The sequence below is a fragment of the Psammomys obesus genome, unplaced genomic scaffold (genome assembly GCF_907164565.1).
Source record: "Psammomys obesus unplaced genomic scaffold, mPsaObe1.curated_primary_1811, whole genome shotgun sequence".
Taxonomy (NCBI): domain Eukaryota; kingdom Metazoa; phylum Chordata; class Mammalia; order Rodentia; family Muridae; genus Psammomys; species Psammomys obesus.
The window spans coordinates 10,783,583-10,808,294 of record NW_026586173.1 but is presented as its reverse complement, the minus strand read 5'-3'; the positions used below and the strand labels follow the sequence as shown (position 1 = coordinate 10,808,294).

Genomic DNA, 24,712 nt, shown 5'->3' with positions numbered 1-24,712 from the left:
GTGAGAGGAGAGCCCCCCTGCCTAACAAAGACCACAGGTACCACTCAGGTCTATACGCCTGAGGTGAGCAGTGGCAATTTCTGAGAAACACTGGCCATTTAGTGACCATTCCCAAAAATCAGAGGAGACCTCCTTCAGGAAAAATCATCTTTCTGCCAAGGGGATTGTCCCCACCCCAGAATTCCAGGAGGCACCAGAAACTAACAGCCAACACCTAACATAGTCCAGTGGGTAGAGAACTGCAAAATACCTCAACCAACAAAAGACAGAGCAATATGACATCTCCAGAACCCAGTCATCCAGGGGCAAGCATCCCTGGACACCCCAGCATAATTAAAATTCAAGAAGATGACCTTATATCTGTGCTGATGAAGAGGATAATAGAGCAAACAAATAAAATATGTAAAAAATGAGACGAAGATAAAACCAAACAGATTGTGGCCACCTATAAAGAAATGGAGAAAGTTAAAGAAAAACAGATTATGGCCATCAGTAATATATATGTATATGAAGATAAAGGCAAATAGATTATGGCCATCATGAACACATACGGGAAGATGCAGCCAGTCTGTGGCCTTCAGAGAGAAAATAATTAAACAATTGAGCAAGTATCCCTTTTGTGTACTTGAGCAAAGTTTGGGTATATACCTAGGAGTGGTATACCTGGGTCTTAAGGAAGCACTATTCCTAATTGTCTGAGAAAGTGCCAGATAGATTTCCAAAGTGGTTGTACCAGTTTACATTCCCACCAACAGTGGAGGAGGGTTCCCCTTTCTCCACAACCTCTCCAGCAGGTGTTGTCACTTGAGTTTTTCATCTTGGCCCTTCTGATGGGTGTGAAGTGAAAACTCAGGGTCGTTTTGATTTGCATTTCCCTGATGGCTAATGAGGTTGAGCATTTCTTTAAATGTTTCTCTGCCATTTGATATTCCTCTGTCAAGAATTCTCTGTTTAGCTCTATCCCCCATTTTTTAATTGGATTACTTGGTTTGCTGCTTTTCAGCTTCTTTAGTTCTTTGTATATACTGGATATTAATCCTCTGTCAGATGAAGGGTTAGTGAAGATTCTTTCCCAATCTATAGGCAGTTGGTTTGTTTTGATGACCGTGTCCTTTGCTTTATAGAAGCTTTTCAGTTTCATGAGGTCCCATTTATTGATTGTTGCTCTTAGAGCCTGTGCTGTTGGTGTTCTGTTCAGGAAGTTGTCTCCTGTGCCAATGAGTTCTAGACTGTTCCCCACTTTTTCTTCTAACTGATTTAGAGTATCTGGTTTTATGTTGAGGTCTTTGATCCACCTGGACTTTAGTTTTGTGCAGGGTGATAAATATGAATCTATTTTCATTTTTCTGCATGTAGACATCCAGTTGGACCAGCACCATTTGTTGAAGATGCTGTCTTTTTTCCATTGAATGGTTTTGGCTTCTTTGTCAAAAATCCAGTATTCATAGGTATGTGGGTTTATTTCTGGGTCTTCTATTCGGTTCCATTGATCCTCCTTTCTGTTTTTATGCCAATACCATGCAGTTTTTATTACTATTGCTCTGCAGTACAGCTTGAGATCGGGGATGGAGATACCTCCAGATGATCTGTTGTTGTACAGGATTGTTTTGGAGATTCTGGGGTTTTTGTTTCTCCATATGAAGCTGAGAATCTTTTTTTCAAGGTCTGTAAAGAATTGAGTTGGTATTTTGATGGGAATTGCATTGAATCTATAGATTGCTTTTGGCAGGATGGCCATTTTCACAATGTTAATCCTACCAATCCATGAGCACGGGAGATCTTTCCATCTTCTGAGATCTTCTTCAATTTCTTTCTTCAGAGACTTGAAGTTTTTCTCAAACAGGTGTTTCACTTGCTTGGTTAGTGTCACCCCAAGGTACTTTATGTTATTAGTGGCTATTGTGAAGGGTGTTGTTTCCCTAATTTCTTTCTCGGCCCTTTTGTCTTTGGTATACAGGAGGGCTTCTGATTTTTTTGAGTTGATTTTGTATCCTGCCACTTTGCTGAAGGTGTTTATCAACTGGAGGAATTTTCTGGTTGAATTTTTGGGGTCGCTCATATATACTATCATATCATCTGCGAATAGTGACACTTTGACCTCTTCCTTTCCGATTTGTATCCCCTTGATCTCCTTCAGTTGTCTTATTGCTCTGGCTAGGACTTCAAGAACTATGTTGAAGAGGTATGGAGAGAGTGGGCAGCCTTGTCTTGTCCCTGATTTCAGTGGGATTGATTTAAGTTTCTCTCCATTGAGTTTGATGTTGGCTATAGGCTTGCTGTATATTGCCTTTACTACGTTTAGATATGTGTCTTGTATCCTTGATCTCTCCAAGACTTTAAATATGAATGGGTGTTGGACTTTGTCAAATGCTTTTTCAGCATCTAAGGAGATGATCATGTGGTTTTTCTCCTTCAGTTTGTTTATGTGGTGGATTACATTGATGGATTTCCGTATGTTGAACCACCCTTGCATGCCTGGGATGAAGCCTACTTGGTCATAGTGGATGATATCTTTGATGTGTTCTTGGATTCGGTTTGCAAGTATTTTATTGAGTATTTTTGCGTCAATGTTCATAAGAGAGCTAGGTTTGAAGTTTTCTTTTTTTGTGGGGTCTTTGTTTGGTTTAGGTATCAGGGTGACCATCGCTTCATAAAATGAGTTTGGTAATGTACCTTCTGTTTCTATTTTGTGGAATAGTTTGAGGAGAATTGGTGTTAACACTTCTTTGAAGGTCTGGTAGAATTCCACGCTGAAACCATCTGGCCCAGGGCTTTTTTTTGGAGGGGAGACTGTGAATGACTGCTTCAATTTCCTTGGGGGATATAGGGCTATTCAGTCTTTCTACCTGATCTTGACTTAATGTGATGAAAACAAATTTAAACAATACCTACCCACAAATCCAGCATTCAAAAGATACTAGAAGAAAAAATACAACCCAAGAAAACTAACTACATTCAGGAAAACACAGGAAACAAATAACCTCACTACAGCAAAACTAAAAGTAGCCAAGCACACAAACACATTACCATAGCCAAGAGCAAAATCAAAGCATCTAACAGTCACTGGTCATTAATCTGCCTTAACATCAATGGACTCAACTCTCCGATAAAAAGACACAGACTAATAGAATGGATAAGTAAAAAAGACCCAACAATGTGTTGCATTCAAGAAATACACCTAAGTCACAAAGATAGATATTACCTGAGAATAAAAGGCTGGTAGACGCTTTTCCAAGGAAATAGACCCAAGAAGCAAGCAGGGATAGCCATTCTAATGTCTAATAAAATAGATTTTCAACCCAAATTAATCAAAAGAGATATGGAAGGTGATTTCATACTCATCAAAGGAAAACTACACCAAGAAGATACCACAATTCTGAACATCTATGCCCCAAATACAAGAGCACCCACATTTGTAAAAGAAACATTAATAAAACTGAAACCACACATAGATTCCCATACATTAATAGTGGGAGACTTCAACACCCCACTCTCAACAAAGGACAGGTTAACAAAACAGAAATTGAAAAAAGAAGCAATGACTCTAACAGAGGTCATGAATCAAATGGACCTAATGGACATCTACAGAACCTTTCACCCAAACACAAAAGAATTTGACTTTTTCTCAGCACCTCATGGAACCTTCTCTAAAATAGACCATATAGTTGGGTCACAAAACAAGCCTCAACAAATACAAAAAGATTGAAATAATCCCTTGTCTCCTATCTGACCACTATGGACACTGGACCTCAACAACAACAGAAATAATGAAAAGCCTACACAAACATGGAAACTGAACAACTTGCTACTCAATGACATCTGGGACAGGGAAGAAATAAATTAAAGTCTTCTGAGAATTCAATGAAAATGAAAGCAAAACATATCCAAACTTATGGGACAAGATGAAAGCAGTGCTAAGAGGAAAGTACATAGCTAAGTGCCTTCAAGAAGGAATTCAAAACATCTCCTACAAGCAAGTTAATGTCTCACCTAAAAGCCCTAGATAAAAAAGAAGCAGACATACCAAAGAGGGGTAGATGGCTGGAAATAATCAAACTCAGGACTGAAATCAGTAAATTAGAAGCAAATAAAACAATTCAAAGAATCAATGAAACCAAGAGCTGGTTCTTTGAGAAAATCAGTAGGATAGACAAACCCTTAGCCAAACTAACTAAAAAGCAGAGAGAAACTATCCAAATCATCAAAATCAGAAATGAAAAGAGGGACATAACAACAGGCACTGAGGAAATCCAAACGATAATTAGGACTTAAAAAGCCTATACACCACAAAATTTGAAAATCTAAATAAAATGGACAATTTTCTTGATTTATTCCACTTGCCAAAGCTGAATCAAGAACAGGTAAATCAAATGAGTATTGGTATAACCCCTAAGGAAATAGAAGTGGTCATCAAAAGTCTCACATCCAAAAACAAAGTCCAGGACCAGATGGTTTCAGCACAGAATTTTACCAGACCTTCAAAGAAGAGCTAACACCAATTCTCTCCAAACTATTCCACAAAATAAAAACAGAACGAACACTACCAAACTCATTCTATGAAGCCACAGTCACCTTAGTACCTAAACCTCACAAAGACCCAACAAAGAAAGAGAATTTCAGGCCAATCTCCCTTATGAACATCAATGCAAAAATACTCAACAAAATACTTGCAAACCAAATCCAAGAACACATCAAAGATATTATTCTCTATGACCAAGTAGGCTTCATCCCAGGTATGCAGGGGTGGTTCAATATACGGAAATCCATCAATGTGATCCACAATATAAACAAACTGAAAGAAAAAAAAAACACATAATCTCCTTAGATGCTGAAAAAGCATTTGACAAAAATCTAACATCCACTTATGTTTAAAGTATTGGAGAGATCAGGGACACAGGTACAGACCTAAACATAGTAAAGGCAAAATACAGCAAGCCTATAGCAAACATCAAACTAAACGGAGAGAGACTTAAAGCAATCCCACTGAACGAGGCAAGGCTGCCCACTCTCTCCATACCTCTTCAACATAGTTCTTGAAGTCCTAGCTAGAGCAATAAGACAATTGAAGGAGATCAAGGGAATAGAAATTGGAAAGGAAGAGGTCAAAGTATCTCTATTTGCAGATGACAAGATAGTATACCTGAGTGATCCCAAAAATTCTACCAGAGAGCTCCTACAGCTGATGAATACCTTCAACAAAGTTGCCAGATACCAAATTAACTCAAAACAATCCTGTATACAAAAGACAAATGGGCTGAGAAAGAAATAAGGGAAACAACACCCTTCACAATAGCCATAAAGGACATAAAGTACCTCGGTGTGGCCCTAACCAAGAAAGTCAAAGACTTGTTTGGAAAAAATTTCCAGTCTCTGAAGAAAGAATTAGAAGAAGATACCAGAAGATGGAAAGATCTCCCATGCTCATGGCTTGGTAGGGTTAACATAGTAAAAATGGCCATCTTACCAAAAGCAATCTACAGATTTAATGCAATTCCCATCACCTTACCAACACAATTCTTCATAGACTTTGAAAAGAAAATTCTCAACTTCAATGGAATACAAGAAACGCAGGATTGTCAAAACAATCCTCTATAATAAAAGATCTTCTGGAGATATCTCCTTCCCTGATCTCAAGCTGTACTATAGAGCAACAATAGTAAAAACTGCATGGTACTGGCATAGAAACTGACTGGTGGATCAATGGAATACAATAGGAGACCCAGAAATAAACCCACACACTTATGGACACCTGATTTTTGACAAAGATGCTAAAACCATACAAGAGAATAAAGTTAGCATCTTCAACAAATGGTGCTGGACTAACTGGATGTCTACATGTAGAAAAATGCAAGTAGATCACCCTGCACAAAACTAAAGTCGAAGTGGATCAAAGACCTCAACATAAAAGCAGACACACTAAACCTGTTAGAAAAAAAAAAAAGTGGGGAAGAGCCTTGACCTAACTGGCACAGGAGAGATCTTACAGAACAGAACACCAACAGCACAGGCTCTAAGAGCAACAATCAATAAATGGGACCTCATGAAACTGAAAAGCTTCTGTAAAGCAAAGGACACTGTCGTCAGAACAAACCAACTGCTTACAGATTGGGAAAGGATCTTTACCAATCCTATATCTGACAGAGGACTAATATCCAGTATATATAAAGAACTGAAGAAGTTAAACAGCAAAAAATCAAGTAATCCAATTAAAAAATGGGGAACAGAGCTAAACAGAGAATTGTCAATAGAAATATATCGAATGGCAGAGAAGCACTTCAAGAAATGCTCAACGTCCTTAACCATCAGGGAGATGCAAATCTTAAGAGATTTCACCTTAAGCCCATCAGAATGACCAAGATCAAAAACTCAAGTGACAACACATGCTTGAGAGTATGTGGAGAAAGGGAAATCCTACTCCACTGCCGGTGGGAATGTAAACTTGTACAACCACTCTGGGAATTAATCTGGCGCTTTCTCAGACCATTAAGAATTATGCTTCCTCAAGATCCAGCTATACCACTCCTAGGCATATATCCAAAAGATGCTCAAGTACACAATAAGGACATTTGCTCAACCATGTTCATAGCAGCTTTAGTTGTAATAGCCAGAAGCTAGATGCACCTCAACTGAGGAATAGATATAGAAATTGTGGTACATCTACACAATGGAATATTACTCAGCAATAAAAAAAGAAGGAAATCATGAAATTTGCAGGCAAATGGTGGGAACTGGAAAAGATCATCCTGAGTGAGGTGTCCCAGAAGCAGAAAGACACACACGGTATATACTCACTCACAAGTGGATATTAGACAAATAATATAGGATAAACCTACTAAAATCTGTACACCTAAAGAAACCAATCAAGAAGGAGGACTCTGGCTAAAATGCTCAATCCTTATTCAGAAAGGTAAAGAGGATGGACATCAGAAGAGGAAGAAAACAGGGAACAGGACAGGAGCCTACCACAGAAGGCCTCTGAAAGGCTCTACCCTGCAGAGTATCAAAGCAGATGCTGAAATTTAGGGCCAACCTTTGGGCAGAGTGCAGGGAATCTTAGGAAAGAAGTGGGAAACAGTAAGATCTGGAGAGGACAGGAACTCCCCAAGAAGAGCAACAGAACCAAAAAATCTGGGCACAGGGGTCTTTTCTGAGACTGATATTCCAACCAAGGACCATGCATGGAGATTATCTAGAACCCCTGCACAGATGTGGCCCATGGCAGTTTAGTGTCCAAGTGGGTTCCATAGTAATGGGACAGGGACTGTCTCTGACATGTACTGATTGGCCTGCTCTTTGATCACCTCCCCCTGAGAGGGCAGCAGAGGAAGACAATGCAGCAAGCAACTCCTGATGTGACCTGATAGACTGGTATCAGAGGGAAGGGGAGGAGGATCTCCCCTATCAGTGGACTTGGGGGGGGCATGGGTGGAGAAGGGGAGAGAGGGAGGGCTTGGGAGGGGAGGAGGGAGCTGCAGGTAGGATACAAAGTGAATAAAGTGTAATTAATAAAATTTTAAATAAAAAAATCTTTATTCTCTGAAATTAAAACAAATTTCATCATTTTCCCTTTCCCTTTCTTTCCTCTACCTCCTCTCATGTACACTCCACTTTCTCTTAAACTTATAGACTCTGGACTCTTTGTTTAATTGTGGTTGTATATCTATACCTATCTGAATCTATTTCTAAATATATTAATACAACCTAGAGGAGAATATATCACTGCCATGTTCCCAAACCAGTATAATTTCTACCTGCATTCTAAATATGTATCTTTATATTCAGAAATAAATTTAGTTCTGACCCTTCATCAAGGAAAATTATTTTTCATCAAAAGCTTCACTGTTAGCAGATGGAGACTGTTACAGAAAGGTTTAACTGGTCAAAATGCAAAGATCTAAGACCCAGTTGGTACATCTACAACACAACTCCTACATTCAAAGCTCAGGGAACTTTGAAGAAGTGGGGGTGGAAAGACTGTAAGGGCCAAAGCACCAGTATGCCTGCTGTGATATTGTATCTTCTATATAAGACCAAGATGGTTGCTACAATTATAATATCTCAACAATATGGCAGCTTAAATGAGATATGAAAAATAATACTAGTTGAAATATCAATGTTAATGGGGAAATCATTGTTTTTAACTTTAAATATTAGATTTACCTGGAGAAATACAAAAATAGAACTATTATATGATGACATGCACTACTTTTTGTCATCACCTAAAGGACTCTACATCCTGTTCTGGAACACACTTGTACCGAGCTTCTAATTTTTATGCTTGTATTTGCCATATTCTCATGTAGAAGAGGGAAGATTTTTGTTAGAGGCGGTGTGGAGGCAGCCTGCACAGTACACAGAATGCATGATGGGTGTGCAGGCCTGCAGATGAAGGCAGTGTGCTTTCTGGCTGCTGTGCTTTGGCTGGGATATCTAGAGTTGTCCTTTCCCTAAGGCATTGCTGATGGCAGAAGGAGAAACTCCAGGGAAGGAGTTTCTCCAGTGAAGAAGGCACTGCTATTACCTGCAGCATGAAGACATGCAGTCACGTTAACTTTACCTCAGCGTGAAAGACAATTGTCAAGAAAGACAATTGAATTGATAATCAGTGTTGCATAAATATGTCAACACTATCTTGTCTAAAAATATTTTATATCTATTTCACTTGTTCTATAATTTGCTTTATCAGGAAACTCCTCACTTTCCCCTGCCACAACAATTTCTCCAACATACATAGGGATTCCAAAGTAAAACTGAATAAATTATAAATGAAAATCTAACTGCCTAAATTGTTAGCATGTTGGAATGATAATATCTAAGACCTTGTCAGATCAAATATCCTAGGCTCCTTTGACCCTCTTTCATGAGTTTGCTTTGTGAAATATGGGCCATCTTTTCTTTATATCCATTTTCAGACCACATAGTTAAGGGATATGAACTAGCCCTCACTTAAAAAAATGCAATGTAAAATGCCCAGAAAAAAAAATAACTTTGATTCTCAACCATTAATGTGTAAATAGAAACACAAATGTGGGTGTTTGTTTTAGTTAAGAAAATTGGGTCTTGAATTGCTTTGAATGGTCAGGAAATGGGAAATCACTAAGGTAATTTTGAATCCACTTAAAGAGTTTCTCATGTGGTTTTATCAGTACTACTTAATTGATAACTTTGTTTACAATGAGGTGGCTTGTTAAAAATCGATTGATTTTCCCAAACTTGTACAACCACTGTAAATCAATCTGGAGGTTTCTCAGAAAACTGAGAATAGATCTACCTCAAGACCTAACTATACCACTCCTGATCATATACCCAAAAGATGCTCCACTGTACAGCAAGGACCCTTTATCACCTCTGTTCATAGCTGCTTTATTCATAATAGCCAAAAACTAAAAACAACCAAGGTGTTCCTCAACTAAAGAATGGCTTAAAAAATGTGATACATTTACACAATAGAATACTATTCAGCTATTAAAAACAAAGACCATGCAATTTGCAGGTAAATTAGAAAAGATTATTTTGAGTGATCCCAGACAGACACACATGGTATGTATTCACTTACAAGTGGATATTACTCATAAAGTACAGGATAATCATATTACAATCCACAGACCCAAAGAAGCCAAGAAGGGCTCCCTGGAGTTTATGGGGGTCGCTCTAGACTCCTAGGAGAGGGGGTTAAGGAACCTAATGTTGGCCCCTCTGATAGCCAGGTGGGACTCCCAGTGGAGGGAAGGGGACATCAACCCACCCATAAAATCTTTGACCCAAAAATCTGTCTTTTTTTCAGGAAGTATAGGGGTAAAGATGGAGTAGAGATTGCAGGAATGGCAAGGCAATGACTGGCCCAACTTAAAACCCACCCCATGGGAGAGGGCCGAACACTGTCACTATTAATGATACTCGGCTATGCTTGCAGACAGGAGCCTAGCATAAATGTCTTCTGAAAGGCTTCATGCAGCAGCTGATGAAGACAGATGAAGACATACACACTGCAAACAATAAACCATGGAAAGAGCAGGCATTTAGCCTGTGGAAAGTAGAAGGAAAAACAGAGGGAGAAGGAGAGTCAAGAAGACCTACAGAGTAAACTAGTCTGGGCCCCTGGGGGCTCACAGAGACTGAACCACCAACCAAAGAGCATGCATGGACTCCGACACATATGCAGTGGATTTGTGCAGTATGGTCAACATTGTTAGGATCTCCTATCAATGGGGGAAGGGGCTGTCTCTGACTCTGTTGCCTACCCCAGGATCCCTTTCCCCTAGCTGGGCTGCCTTGTCGGACAGTGGGAGAGGATGCACTTGGTCCTGCTGCAGCTTGAGGGGCCAGGGTGGACTGATAGCCCTTGGGGCCTTACCTTCTCTGAGAAGAAGGAGAGGGGGGGAATGGGAGAAGGAGGACAAGAGGGTAGAACTGGAAGGAGAGGAGGGAGGCAGATGGAATCGGGCTGTAGAGTGGTTAAATATATACAGATATAAAAAAAAATCCCTATCTATATATAGTATATATGTATATATATATACACATACATATATACTATATATGTATATACATGTATATATAAGTATATTCATACATGTATGTATATGTGTATAGACATATATGTGTGTATGTATATGTGTATAGACATATATGTGTGTATGTATATACATATATGTGTGTATGTTTATACATATGTGTGTATATATGTATATATGCATGTACATATACATATATATGTATACATATAATAATGTATATATGTGTATACATATGCATATATGTATATATGTGTAATATATACTTCCAGAAGATACAACACCCCGTTATGGCTTTTGCAAGGACTGCATCCAAGTCATGCACAGATTTATATGCAGGCAAAATACCAAATTACACATCTGTAAAATTTAATATATATTCTACTATTTTACCCTGTGAAAATAATGATTGCATAATGACTAGTATGACAGCCAACACTGATAAAGCAACTGTGAATCTTTTAACCATTCTTTCACCACACGTGTTGATTGGGCTGAAGTTTTATTTTAGTTTTTATGGACAATTAGTGGCAGAATGTCTCACTTCCCTTACCGTAGCACCATAGTTGGTGGAAAGGACCTACTTGGATAGGTCCATAAAACTTCATCACTTTGTCCTTCTATTCTGCTTCACAGTTTCATTCCTTGCTATTAGTTACATAAGTATTTCAGAAAAAAAAATAATTCGGCTTCAATTCACATAAGCAAGATCTTAATGAGAGCTTAAGAAGTGGTTCCTGGTAGAATTTTGCTCCTCATACAAAACAGACTACAGACAATTATAAAGGCTTTGACTTCATACCACTTAATGGCATAAATGAAATCAGCTAGCTGTGGTGGTTGCTTTTCTTACCCCTGCACTTGTGAGGGAAGGCGAGAATAGCACAAGTTTGTGTCCATCTTGGGCTGCAGAGTGAATAACCATGCCCACATGCAGGCAGCTTAAATTGTTTTAGACCATCTTACCTGTGTGAAAAGTATGAACTGAGCAAACTGCCAAGGGAGCATGAAAGCGACATTGGAGAAACAGAGCGCCATGTACTGTTTTTTGTGAATGGTGGAGGTCCTAGGTGAAGAAGTACAACATCAGTAAGTTTTGATGTAAAGATAGCTAGTAACTCAAGAACAAAGGAGTCTTCGTTAAATGTTTAAAAAAAAAAACCTAACTGATCTCCTTAACTTTTATATAATATGCAAAATATAATTTTGAAAATTAATTTACTAAAATTTTTAAAATACTTGAAAACTAAAAATGTTTAAATAAAACAAAATTAGACATTTGGAAACAATATTATACAATTTTTCAGTAAATTAAATTATTTAAAATATGACTTCAGTTCCTCATAAAAAATGTTTGCCATTCAGGTTAATTAATTTCTTTTTATTGATTACAGTTTATTCACTTTGTATCCCAGCTGTAGCTCCCTCCTTTATTCCCTCCCAATCCTACCCTCCCTCCCTTAACTACTCCCATGCCCCTCCCCAAAGCCACTAATAGGGGAGGTTATCCTCCCCTTCCATCTGATCCTAGCATATCAGGTCTCATCCTGACTGGCTGCATTGTCTTCCTCTGCGGCCTGGTAAGGGCTGCACACCCCCCCCCCTCAGGGGAGGTGATCAAAGAGCAGGCCACTGAGTTCATGTCAGAGACAGTCCCTGTTCCCATTACTAGAGAACCCACTTGGATACTGAGCTTCCATGGGCTACATCTGCGCAGGGGTTCTAGGTTATCTCCATGCATGGTCCTTGGTTGGAGTATCAGTCTCAAAAAAGACCCCTGTGCCCAGATTTTTTGGTTCTGTTGCTCTTCTTGTGGAGCTCCTGTCCCCTCCAGGTCTTACTATTTCCCACTTCTTTCCTAAGATTCCCTGCACTCTGCCCAAAGGTTGGCCCTAAGTTTCAGCATCTGCTTTGATACTCTGCAGGGTAGAGCTTTTCAGAGGCCCTCTGTGGTAGGCTCCTGTCCTGTTCCCTGTTTTATCCTTCTTCTGATGTCCATACCCTTTGGCTTTCTGAATAAAGATTGATCATCTTAACCAGTGTCTTCCTTCTTGATTAGCTTCTTTTGGTGTACAGATTTTAGTATAATTATCCTACATAATATGTCTAATATCCACTTTTAAGTGAGTATATACCCTGTGTGTCTTTCTGCTTTTTGAATACCTCACTCAAGATGATCTTTTCTACTTCCTACCATTTGCGTGCAAATTTCATGATTTCCTTGTTTTTAATTGCTGAGTAGTATTCCACTGTGTAAATGTACTACAATTTCTATATCCATTCCTCAACTGAAGGTCATCTGGGTTGTTTCCAGCTTCTAGCTATTACAAATAAAGCTGCTACTAACATTGTTGAGCAAATGTCCTTGCTGTATACTTGAGCATCTTTTGGATATATGCCTAGGAGTGGTATAGCTGGATCTTGAGGAAGTGCAATTCCTAATGGTCTGAGAAAGTACCAAATTGATTTCCAGAGTGGTTGTACAAGTTTACATTCCCACTGGCAGTGGAGTAGGGTTCCCCTTTCTCTACATCCTCTACAGCATGTGTTGTCACTTGAGTTTTTTATCTCAACCATTCTGCTGGGGGTAAGGTGAAATCTCAGGGTTATTTTGATGTGCATTTCCCTGATAGCTAAGCATGTTGAGCATTTCTTTAAGTGTTTCTCTGCCATTTGATATTCCTCTATTGAGAATTCTGTTTAGCTCTGTACCTCATTTTTTAATTGGATTACTTGATTTGTTGCTGCTTAACTTCTTGAGTTCTTTATCTATTCTGAATATTAGCCTCTTTCAGATATAGGGCTGGTGAAGATCCTTTCCCAATCTGTAGGCTGATGGTTTGTTTTGAGGACAGTGACCTTTGCTTTACAGAAGCTTTTCAGTTTCATGAGGTCCCATTTATTGATTGTTGATCTTAGAGACTTTGCTTTGGTGCTCTGTTCTGGTAGTTGTCTCCTGTCCAATGAGTTCAAGGCTCTTCCTGACTTTTTCTTCGAAAGACTTAGTGTGTCTGCTTTTATATTGAGGTCTTTGATCCACTTGGACTTTAGTTTTGTCCAGGGTATTAAGTATGAGTCTATTTGCATTTTTTCTACATGTAGACATCCAGTTAGTATAGCACCATTTGTTGAAGATGCTATCTTTTTTTCTCTTGTATAGTTTTGGCATCTTTGTCAAACATTGGGTGTCAATAAGTGTGTGGGTTTATTTCTGGGTCTTCTATTTGAATCCATTGATACACTAGCCAGTTTCTATACCAGTACCATGCAATTTTTACTACTGTTGCTCTATGGTACAGCTTGAGAACAGGGATGGAGATACCTCCAGATGATTTTTTTATTGTAGAGGATTGTTTTAGTAATTCTGGGGGTTTTGTTATTCCATATGAAGTTGAGAATTTTTCTTTCAAGGTCTGTAAAGAATTGGGTTGGTAATGTGATGGGAATTGCATTGAATCTGTAGATTGCTTTTGGTAAGATGGCCATTTTTACTATGTTAATCCTGCCAAACCATGAGAATGGGAGATCATTCCATCTTCTGATATCTTCTTCTATTTCTTTCTTCAAATTTTGGAAATTTTTTTTCATATAAGTTTTTGACTTGCTTGGTTAGAGTCACACCAAGGTACTTTATGTCCTTTGTTTGCTATTCAGTTTTAATCCTCCAGTCAAATCTCAGGAAATGGGACGTGACTGTGCTCCTGTGTTCCTCACTGTGTCCTTCAGTACACACAACTCAGAAAACAGTGAGAAGAAGCACACATGCTGGCCTGGAGGGTGCCAAGATTTGTGGAGGACGCAGGGGAGTTCTTAAAAAGTAAGGTGAAAGGTCAGCCGCTGCAGTTGGCATTCACATTGTGGAATCTGCAGCAGTACTACATTGTGAACCGTTCGCCTTTTGCTAGAGCAAAGTGTAGCATCTCTTCGAATATGAAACAAAAACAAAAATAAACTAGGTCTGAGTTTGCAGCTTCACATTTTGCACAGTCGGGGGTGGGAAGAATCCTTGCTTTCAACCCCCATAACCCCAAGAAGCACAGGGACCACCTGAGATTTTGCTACTCGTGATTGTATTCACACAAAAATTATTTTAGTTAAATAGAGTACATGCCTTCAAGACCATGACCTTAAATTCCAGTCTATCACATTTCATTGTGTGACTCCCTCATCCCCATTAGTCAGACTAATATTACTTCAAGTGAACAAACATCATTTCTGGGGAAGAGAGAATACAGCATCTTTCCTTATAATTTCTCTAAAGTACATAATGTAATGAATAAATATTGAAACCCAAACTGGGAACAGATTGCCAAGTTCACATTCAACCCCTAGTTGGTGACATACCAGGAGGCAGCCTCTATTCTAAAGATCTGTAGTGAGCTCAGGAGGCATGCTCTACCTTTATCCAGTCAGCCAACAATTAAATGCTCAGTCAGTTGCTTGAGTATGTGCTCAGTACTCTGTGGTTAAAGATTTAAATCTGGCATAATTCCTGCTTCTATGGGTACTTTTAAATACATGAAAATGGAGAGGCCCAGGAAGGGAAGGAAAGGAAAAAGTGAAAAGAAGGGAAAAGGGAAGAGAAGGGAAAAGAAGGGAAGGGAAGGGAAGGGAAGGGAAGGGAAGGGAAGGGAAGGGAAGGGAAGGGGAGATGGTGACTCACAAACATTTATAGCTCCATTTCCAGGGAATCTAATACATTTCTGGCCTCTGTGGGCACCAGGCATGCATATAGTGAATGTGCACACATGTAGGCAAAATACTAATTCACACAAAATAAAACTAATTTTGAAACCATAATACTATTATCTAGAACCTGTAGGGTCACGTTTTCAATAGATAGTTATAAATTTATGTAAAATTATCTGATTACTGAATCCATTTTAAAAAGTTTAAAACATACCTTCAATTTAATAATCATGACAGTAGATTAAAGCAAATTTTAAGAAAGGCAACATAATAATTTATTTAGCTTTGTTTTATGACTGAAATTACCTGAGAATAGTGGTTAAAACATACATCTGAAGTACAAGGAATGGATATGAGAAACTTTCCCGGAGAGGCGGTGTCCACATCACACGGGTAGCCTAAATTCATAAAACACTCAGTTTGCATTATTTTCCATTTTATAGTAAATATTGCTCACCTAAAACTCAGGGATTGGCTTACTTTCAGAGTTTTAATGCTAGGCTCATTAGATCCTACTTCTCACTTTCTGGTAGCTTCTGGTCCTTTGATATTCTCTCTCGTGGCCATTAAGGGGAGCACTATTAACTGTCAAACTCAGAAACAAGAACTATATCAAATCACACACAATTCAGCCAAAGGACCGACAAATATTCAGGGGTAGAAGCTATGAGGACCACTGGCCCAGAGTACAACACAGCCCTGGAGGCATGAGCCTGGCATTTGCGGCTTTGATGTACATAAGATAGCCAGGAAACCATGTTAACCAAAGATATAGAGCATTTGCAAATATCAAGTCTACATAGAATAAGTTCCAACTGATAAGGATATACATTAAACAGTCAATACTGGCTCTGAGTCATTCAAATACACTCTACATGAGTTAAGTTTTTAAGAACAATTGAAAGTATTGAGAATTGCTGGTAATGAACGCAGTAAACATATTATTAACCTTGCATATCCATCCTTAAGACTGTCTTAAGACACATGGAACTTATTGTATAAAATTTTCTATCAGGAACCCTAAAATTACAAAAATAATTTGTTTTCATCACCTAGTAAGAGTCTGATTACTTTGATAAGAGTTTCCAAAAATTATAACATGTGAAAGAAATCAAACTTGTAAGCTTTGAAAACAGTAATAGTTTATATTCAAAATTCAAACTTAGTCCACCAAAGCCTGGCACACCCAAATAAAATGCTTTTCTTTGTGCCTACAGATTGTTGAACTGTATTTGTTTTCATTTAACATCATGTATTTAAATCTTTTTATGTGAGGATTTGTTTATTCCTTTATTTAACTGATTTTTAAATTGGCCTACTGCCACTACATAGCAGATTTGATTCAAAATGTTAATAGTCAGATTCTCTATCCTTGTCACACATCCAACATCCAATAGATGGAGCAGACTCTGAATGAATCCATCATATCCTAAACAACTTCCAGATGTTCCTATTAGCTTGGATATGTCTGTTGGGGATGGCTTACTGTACAAAATCTGTTTTGAATTCATTATTTTGTTACAGAAAAGAAAGGCAGCATGGAATGAACATCCGATGTTCATGTTGTCAAGCCAGGACCGTTCCAACTGCTAAGAAGAGCAATGACATAAAATTTCAGTTACGTGAGATGGACAAGTTCTGGAGGTCTTCTGGGTACAGTTGTGTTAAATTGGGGGGCTGGACACATGGAGCTGAAGGCAAGAGGACTGGAGTTCAGCTCCTAGCACCCACATGGTGGCTCACAATTGCCTCTAGCCCCAGAGTCAAGAGCTGTCACGCCCTCTTCTGGACTCCCCAGGTACACATACGCGTGCTCATGTCCATGCACACGTGTGCACACACTCTTTAAAAAATACTGTGTTATGGAATAAAAAATCTGCTAGGATCTTAACCTGCTAGGAGGTTAAGATCTGCTAAGATCTCATGCTAAGTGTTCTAACTATTAAAACAAAAACAAAACAAAACAACAACAACAAAAAACAACTTTTAGAGCCAGACATGATGTACCAGCCAGACATGGTAGCATTTAGGAGGCTGAGACAGGAGAATCACAAGTTTTGAAGCCAGCCTAGAAGACATAAAAGGATACCTTGTCTCAAAAAGCCAAAAGAAGAAAAGGGGTGAGTGCATATTTTAAAAAGTGAGGTTGTAGAGGCCAGCACAGAACAGGTAACCCAGCTTTACCATGCAAAGCTATGGAACTTCGGCTAAGTAATGTAGCTTTCTAAATTTCAATTTCATAATCTGTATAATGAAGATAATGCTCACTCACCAGAGGTTTGATAGTCAACGAATGATGTCTATAAACAGTGCCTGAGTGAGCACAAGGCTGCCATTTGTTTACAGAACATATGCATGTAAATAAGCACCAAAAGGCTGATGGTTCACATATTTAAAAATTTACTGACGTAAGATTAACACAATTCACAGGCAAATTTGCAACATAAAATGCTTTAAGTTATTACAGGCGCAGCACCATGGAACCTGTTAGCGTGGTGGCTACACCTTCTTGTTAGTGCAAACCGCTCTATCTCTAAAAAGGGACTGAATAGACCACAAACCTCTCCATGATTGAAAAAGTAGCACGCTACTGTAATTAGACCTCCTGACTGACTCCCACTGTAGAAAGAGCAAAGCACACAGTTATAAACGCAATACACAGGGTCTTCTCATAAAACTGTCTCAAAATCAAAAACAGATTTTTCTGTACTTAAAATATGAATAACTAAACCTAATAGCCAGAAATATTTCCCAAATGCCTGTGTAGTTGTTGTTTTAATTATGACTGTATAAGGACACAAAGTGTACATATTCTATAGTTTCAAGTTTACAATTACATTAAAATATTTTCTCAGTAAACCACGAGCATAAGATGATTTTAGTCACACAGCCCAGTCCCTTGTTCATCATGCATTCTGACAGTAATGGAAGTGGGGTTTTGTCATTTGAAATTAGGCTTAACTGTTCAGCTGACTGAAAATGCTCTGAAGGGAGCCGCCCTAGGGTGGCTAATAACCATCACAGATGCTCAGGCCCGTGCTGTGTACTGTTTCTGTCTTGTTGCACGTTCATTCGCGGCCCTCATGCCAGGCGGCTGCAGTATAAACACCAAGCCAGCGGATTCCCTATGTCCTTACCAGCCACTGTTTGCTCAGCTTGGGTTAGAGTCAACATTGGTGGGATGAAAGAAAGAGAAAGAAATTAGATGAAAAAATAAAACTAAAACCAGCAGGAGGTGTTAATAGCCCTGAGCACTGTGCAGAGGCAGTAAGATAATGACCCGTGGAAGATGTGTGTGAGGGGGAAAGGATGTCATAAGGCTCTGTGAGCTGCCTTACAGTGATTAGAAGGGAAAGTATGTCAGTTCACCTTGTTTTTATTTTAGAAATGTATTTTAGTTAGCATTCACGTAACAATTTCATTATGGCATTTTCATATGTGATTTTACTTCGCATACATTCAGCCTTTTGTTCCTTCCCCCTTTTGCATTCTTGTTGTCTTCTGCTTTTATGCCTCTTATACATACATATGTATATATCATATATAAAATATATGTTGTTAACATAAGCTATATTATATAAGCTATTATATCTCTATACAAATCAGAAAATCATACTTCCCATATTTTTTCTTTTCCCCATTACTCACCCATTTTTTAAACTTTAAAAAGATTTATTCATTTTTCCTTTATGCAGTTAAGTGTTTTCCTGCACATGTGTATATATTTGCTCTACATGTGTGAATGCCTGGTGCCGAGAAGGCCAGAATAGGGTGTCATATCCTCTGGGCCTGGACTTACAGATGATTGTGACCTGCCATGTGGGTGTTGACATCTGAACCCTGGTCATCTGCAAATACAGCAACCCATTCCCCATTACTTTACTCTTGTTTTCTACTTCCATACCCATTAGTCCCCTGCCTTCCAATTACAGCATTCCTTCTAATTTCTTGACTCCGTCTATATTCTTAAAATCTAGATTAAATCTGCATATTAAAAATATATCTGTCTGTTATATTTCACATAATATTATACTTTGCAGTCCCATAGATTTTCTTGCAGATGAAATAATGTTATTTTTATTTATAGCTGAATAGAATCCACTGTGTATATGTACTATACTTTCGTTTCTACTTTTAATTTTTATTTAGGTTAACATGAAAACCAGTTAGTTTTGTCCTGGCATTTTCCTACAAATGTGTCATTAAGCTATGCTCTCCCCTAATCTTCATTCCTAAACTCTCTCTCCGCTGGTTCTCTTTCCATTCCCCATCAGTTCCCACTTCTGCTTGTCTTGTGTGCAGGTGCCTGTGAAGGCCAAAAAGGGGCATTGGAGCCCCGGACACTAGAGTGACAGGTGGTTGGGACTGCCCAGTGTGGCTGCTATTAACTGAACCTGGATCCTCTGTAAGAGCGGCCAGTTAAGAGCAGTCTTAACTGCTGACCCACCTCTCTAGCCCCCTTTTGATTTCTTATCATGTGTGTTTTAATGGTATTTCTATTTTATACCACTTTTAAGAGGCTTCTTCACATCCCAAGTTTCCCTTTCCAGTTTCATGGCTTATGAGCAAGCACACACACACACACGCATGCACACATACACATGTATACATATGAAATGTGTCTGAGTCTGGCTTGTTTAGCTTAAACTGATCATTTTCAGTTGCACTCATTTTGTTGCAAATGTCATGATTTCATTCTTCTTAAAGCTGAAACTATTATATTGTTTATATGTACCACATTTCTTTATCATTTTATCTGTTGACTGGTAATTAGGCTATTTTCTATTTCTGAGTACTGTGACTAGTGCAGCATTAAGATGGATTTGAGAGAAACTCTATGTAGTGTTGACTTTGAGTCTTTCTGTATGTTTCTCTCATTATGTGGTTTTTGTATTAACTCTGAAAGTTGTTGTCTTTTCCACACAAATGCTTTTCAGTTTCATAGAATCCAGTTTGTTGATTCTTGTAATTATTTTCTCCCACCACGTTATTAACCAGAATCAGCATTGCTTGGTTTCCAAGATCACACTAGATCAGTGGCATTAGGGTGGTATGACTGTACATGCCAGCAATTATTCCTGACCTATTAGAATCCTATTCAGGAAGTCCTTTCTTATGTCTGTGATCATTTAGTGTTTTCCTATAGTAGCCTCAGGATTTCTGGTGTTGTAGTAAGTTTTTTTTTTCCTTGAGCATTTAAAGTTGATGTTTGTTCAGGAAGATATTGAGAGATCTATTTTCATAGTTGCACATCCAAGGGATGCCCAGAGCAGCAGTTAACGTCATGAATTTGGATCCCTAGTACCTACATAAAAAGCTCGCAATCCCAGCACTGAGAGGTAGAGACAGGAAGAACAAGGCTTACTGGCTATAATGTCTACCCAATCAGAGATCTCCAGTTTCAGTGAGAGATCCTGTCTAAAAATATAAGATAATTAGGAATAGAGAAGGACTCTTGCTGAGATATTGTCCCCAGATTCTAAATCAAGATATTTTTAATTTCTAATTTTATGTGATTCAAAAATAACACTGAAAAAAGTCTTCAAAATATATTCCACTGAAAGAAACAAAAAAAAAAATCTGACAAAGTAGTCAAGCAGTATGGATGTGTGTTATATCACTCAACAAAAATGAAAAATAAATTATCTGCTGGCACTATTTTAGCAATGCAGGTTTGCTAGGCTGGATAGAGCCAGATATATCTGCATTTTTATGGTCTTTCCCCTCCAGTCCCAGGATGGCTCCAGACAGCATATACAAGCAAAACCAAGAACTAGAGAAGGGGCAGGTGAGCCTGTGGCTTGTGATAAAGAATTCTGAGATATAACCAAGGCTGACTTTGGCTTAATTTTCAATGACAAAAGCTAATCCACTTGGCTCTTCTAAAGAGCAATGAAGAGTTGGTACATAACATGTGATGTCATTACTAAGTTCACGATCTGGAGACCAGGCACATTTATACTCCTAACAAAATTTTGATGCTATTATCAAGAAAGAGTGGCTAATGAATGTGTCTTCCACAAGTGATATGTAGATTTTTGATAGCTTTTAAATTCTCACTTCAAAAAGAATAAAATTAGAAATAACACCCTGCTTTGTAATATTGTTCTAATTTAAACATAGGGGCATCTTCATTAGTTTAGTTTTCAAAAATCTCCAAAAGGATAAAAGGGAGGCTTCTAAGATGTTCTTTAGTGGAAGTTCATTTCTATTTGCATAGCATTGGTTATAAAAAAATCAGTTTTATAAATTTTTCTATAGCTAATCAATTGGTTTCATTAAGGTTTCTTTTTATTTAATCCATGGGCACCAACCAGTCCTTCCAGGGTGACTCTCTTTGCTAGTCTTACCTCAAGTATGTACCATATATGAAGAACAATCCCATCATTAGTCCATTTAAAATAAAAATTACACCAACGTAAAAGCAAGCTGGGTCTCCCAATCCTTTAAAAAAGACACAGATTATTCAGTCTTTATTGAGTAAGATTATTTCAGTGATTAATAATCAAGAACTTATAAATTTGCTGAAGGCATTTGCTTTCCTGCCCACTCTTTAATGCTACCATCATCTTTACCTCCACAGCAGAGTACTTTCCTTTGCTATCCCAGGGACCAAAGCCAGGTCTTCACAGAGCCACAACACCCACAATGCTTATTTAGTTATGTTTACACTTTTCCATAATGGCATATTTCTATAATGTAATGGTAAGTTGTGGTTCTCATTAAGTTAGATGCTGTTCAGTGTCTGAAACTTTCTGCAGAAACACGTGAAGAGTTCACTGAGCCACTGCATGCTTTTGTCTTTTCTAGGCTCTGAAATGAATGCAATACCATCCCTAATCTCAAAGATGAGCCCTGGCCGCGGTGCTAGGATCTACTCACTTTATCTGTTATGATGTAGACAGAACATTAGCATATCTAATATAAATAGACAGACAGACAGACAGACAGACAGATAAGACTATGTTTTGTATGTACATCACTTCTGGTGTGCTTTATAGTCATCATTTCACACAGCTTTCAGGCAAAAGTTTTGAGATTAACTGGTATAAAGGATTTTTATGTTTGATAAAACAATATTACAAACCTAGGTAATCTGCAAAGTTAGGCTGCTCTGCCTGCTGAAAGACAGGCACTTTTACCCTGCTTGTTCTGGTTCATTAACCCTTTCATCCCAAGGTCATATGGCCTCTGTCATATGCTCTCTCTACTTCCAGTTATCATCCATGCACAGTTGGTGGTAATTCTATATGGAAACTGGAACATTTTCTTGTTCCTAAGTTTCTGTAGCCACATACTCAGTACTCACTTGCTAGTTCCAGCTTGGGCTCCTTAGGTTCCTTGAGCTAATACAGGCAGTGAAACAGGAATCACTTGGGACCTGCCTCTGCCCCTTACAAATGAGCTTTTCATGCAGCTGGCAGTGATGCTTCAGCATGTACCTGTTATGGTTCTTTACTAGATCACATGCTAGCCAGCATGTGATCCAGTGTGGTCTGCCCTCGATTGCATTCCCAACATCTGGACATTGGTAATATGCACAACCATTATAACTGCTAACAGCCTGCTGACAGTATAAGCTCTCTGAGTTTAAGACCCAGGTCTGCCAGCTCTTCTGTGCACTCCCAAGTACCACACTGGCCTGTTGCTAATTGAGAACTTAATATATACCACACATGTTAAAGGGATGCCTTTCAACACTCAGAAAAAGTTAAATCTTCTTGATGATGGACACACTACATAGTCTAAGGTTTAACAAGTCATAGTCTCTATTCATGTATGTTGCAAAAACCGCAAAGTATAATCACTCCTCAAGTATCCTCCACCAGTATCATTTTAGGTTTGAAAGGGCATCAGTAGAAAAAAATAAATAAATAAATGAAGGTGTGGGAAATTCAGATTTTGTTCATATTTCAAGAGTTAAGTAAATTTAGTTAGTATCAATTTTGTGGAAAAAAAATAGTCATACATGAAGACACTAAAAACACTTGTGTTTTTATATGTATTTCCGTGTGGCTATGAACAGAGTCTGAAGGGGCAGCTGGAAAATTGTTAGATAATACCTAAGGGCTTTTTTTTTGTTTGGTTTTGGTTTTGGTTGGCAAAGATAGAAACACAGGAGACATACAAAGAGAGTTTCATAAACATTCCTCTTGTACAGTGAACAAGGATAAAGAAATATTTATAATAGCTGATTATTACCATCAACTCATCCATAAGTATTGCAAATATATATTTGGCTCTTTATCCACCAAATATATGTACTAGTGTTACCCTAAATATTTTTTGTACTGTCTCATTCTGAAAGGGACTTTTACTCAAGAGTACCTAACATTGGGACATATTGGTACTTGAGTTAAATTTCTAATTTATACTCAAATTATTAAGTATCTAACCTTCTCAGAAAAGAATGTTAAAGTATAAAATACTTATTGAAATGAATACGTTCTATAAAGTCTTAAATAAAATTGATCATAGATTATAATTTTTTGTTTGTTTGTTTGTTGTTTTTTGAGATAGGGTTTTTCTGTGTACCCTTGATTCTCCTGGACTCACTTTGTAGACCAAGCTGGCCTCATACTCACAGCCATCCACCTGACTCTGCCTGTCTGACTACTGGGATTAAATGTGTACACCACCATACCCAGCTTATAATGAATCTTAAAATGAGTCACAAGATCAGATAGCTATGAAAACACCAGTGAGCACACAATAGCATTGAAGGGGGCACATGCCTTCACAGCTCTGAACTTCTTTAAGAGGCTCTATTCTGGTGACATTCCAGCAGGTCTTTGCTTCTATCCCAAATAAATTCAGTATTCCCATGACTGTGCGATAACAGTAGGCTATGAGTACCTGCAAAAGAGAAGATGCAAGAAAACATTCTGACCATAATGATAGCTTTTCCAAAGTACCACTCTATGACGGTTGTTTAACATTAAAAACGTAAGTAAATTTATATGACAAAAGCTATTTTGAAATTATATATTAGTAATATTTATATATAGTAGTCAACTTAATTATAGTGATATGCCCTTACAACGAAATATAAGAGTATATTATGAAAAGTTCACAGACACATTTTATAGCATCTCCTTTCACTCTAGACTTTTTATTATTATTAAAATATGTCATTTTAAAAATTGCAATACAATGGACTAACAGCCCAAGGGCACATTAAAATTTTGACCAATGAGAATAAGGAAGTAACTGGTTCTACTCAACCTGAAACCTACTTTTGAGAGTTCAGAGGAAAGACAGAGAAAAAAAAGAGAAAGAAAGAAAGAAAGAAAGAAAGAAAGAAAGAAAGAAAGAAAGAAAGAAAGAAAGAAAGAAAGAAAGAAAGAAAGAGAGAGAAAGAAAGAAAGAGAAAAAGAAAGAAAAAGCTCATATCTGGGATTTCTTTAAAACTTGGTGGATTTTGGATAAATAGTATGCAATTCCTTTGTTGAAAGTAGAAAAGGAAGAATTACCAAGAGAAAGAAACACATAGAACTAACACTTAATAT

At 38.0% G+C, this 24,712-nt stretch overlaps 1 protein-coding gene across 1 annotated transcript in view; it reads right to left on the bottom strand.

The window, feature by feature from the left end:
- The window catches only part of Dpy19l2 (dpy-19 like 2), a 130,319-nt gene that overhangs the window by 77,154 nt on the left and 28,453 nt on the right, over nucleotides 1–24,712 (bottom strand). The window contains exons 5-9 of the mRNA XM_055601418.1: nucleotides 23,939–24,059; nucleotides 21,554–21,647; nucleotides 17,765–17,822; nucleotides 15,510–15,601; nucleotides 11,481–11,580 (exon numbers count right to left, since the gene is read on the bottom strand). Of these exons, the coding sequence (XP_055457393.1) occupies nucleotides 11,481–11,580; nucleotides 15,510–15,601; nucleotides 17,765–17,822; nucleotides 21,554–21,647; nucleotides 23,939–24,059 (465 nt within the window). The remainder of the gene's footprint in view (nucleotides 1–11,480; nucleotides 11,581–15,509; nucleotides 15,602–17,764; nucleotides 17,823–21,553; nucleotides 21,648–23,938; nucleotides 24,060–24,712) is intronic.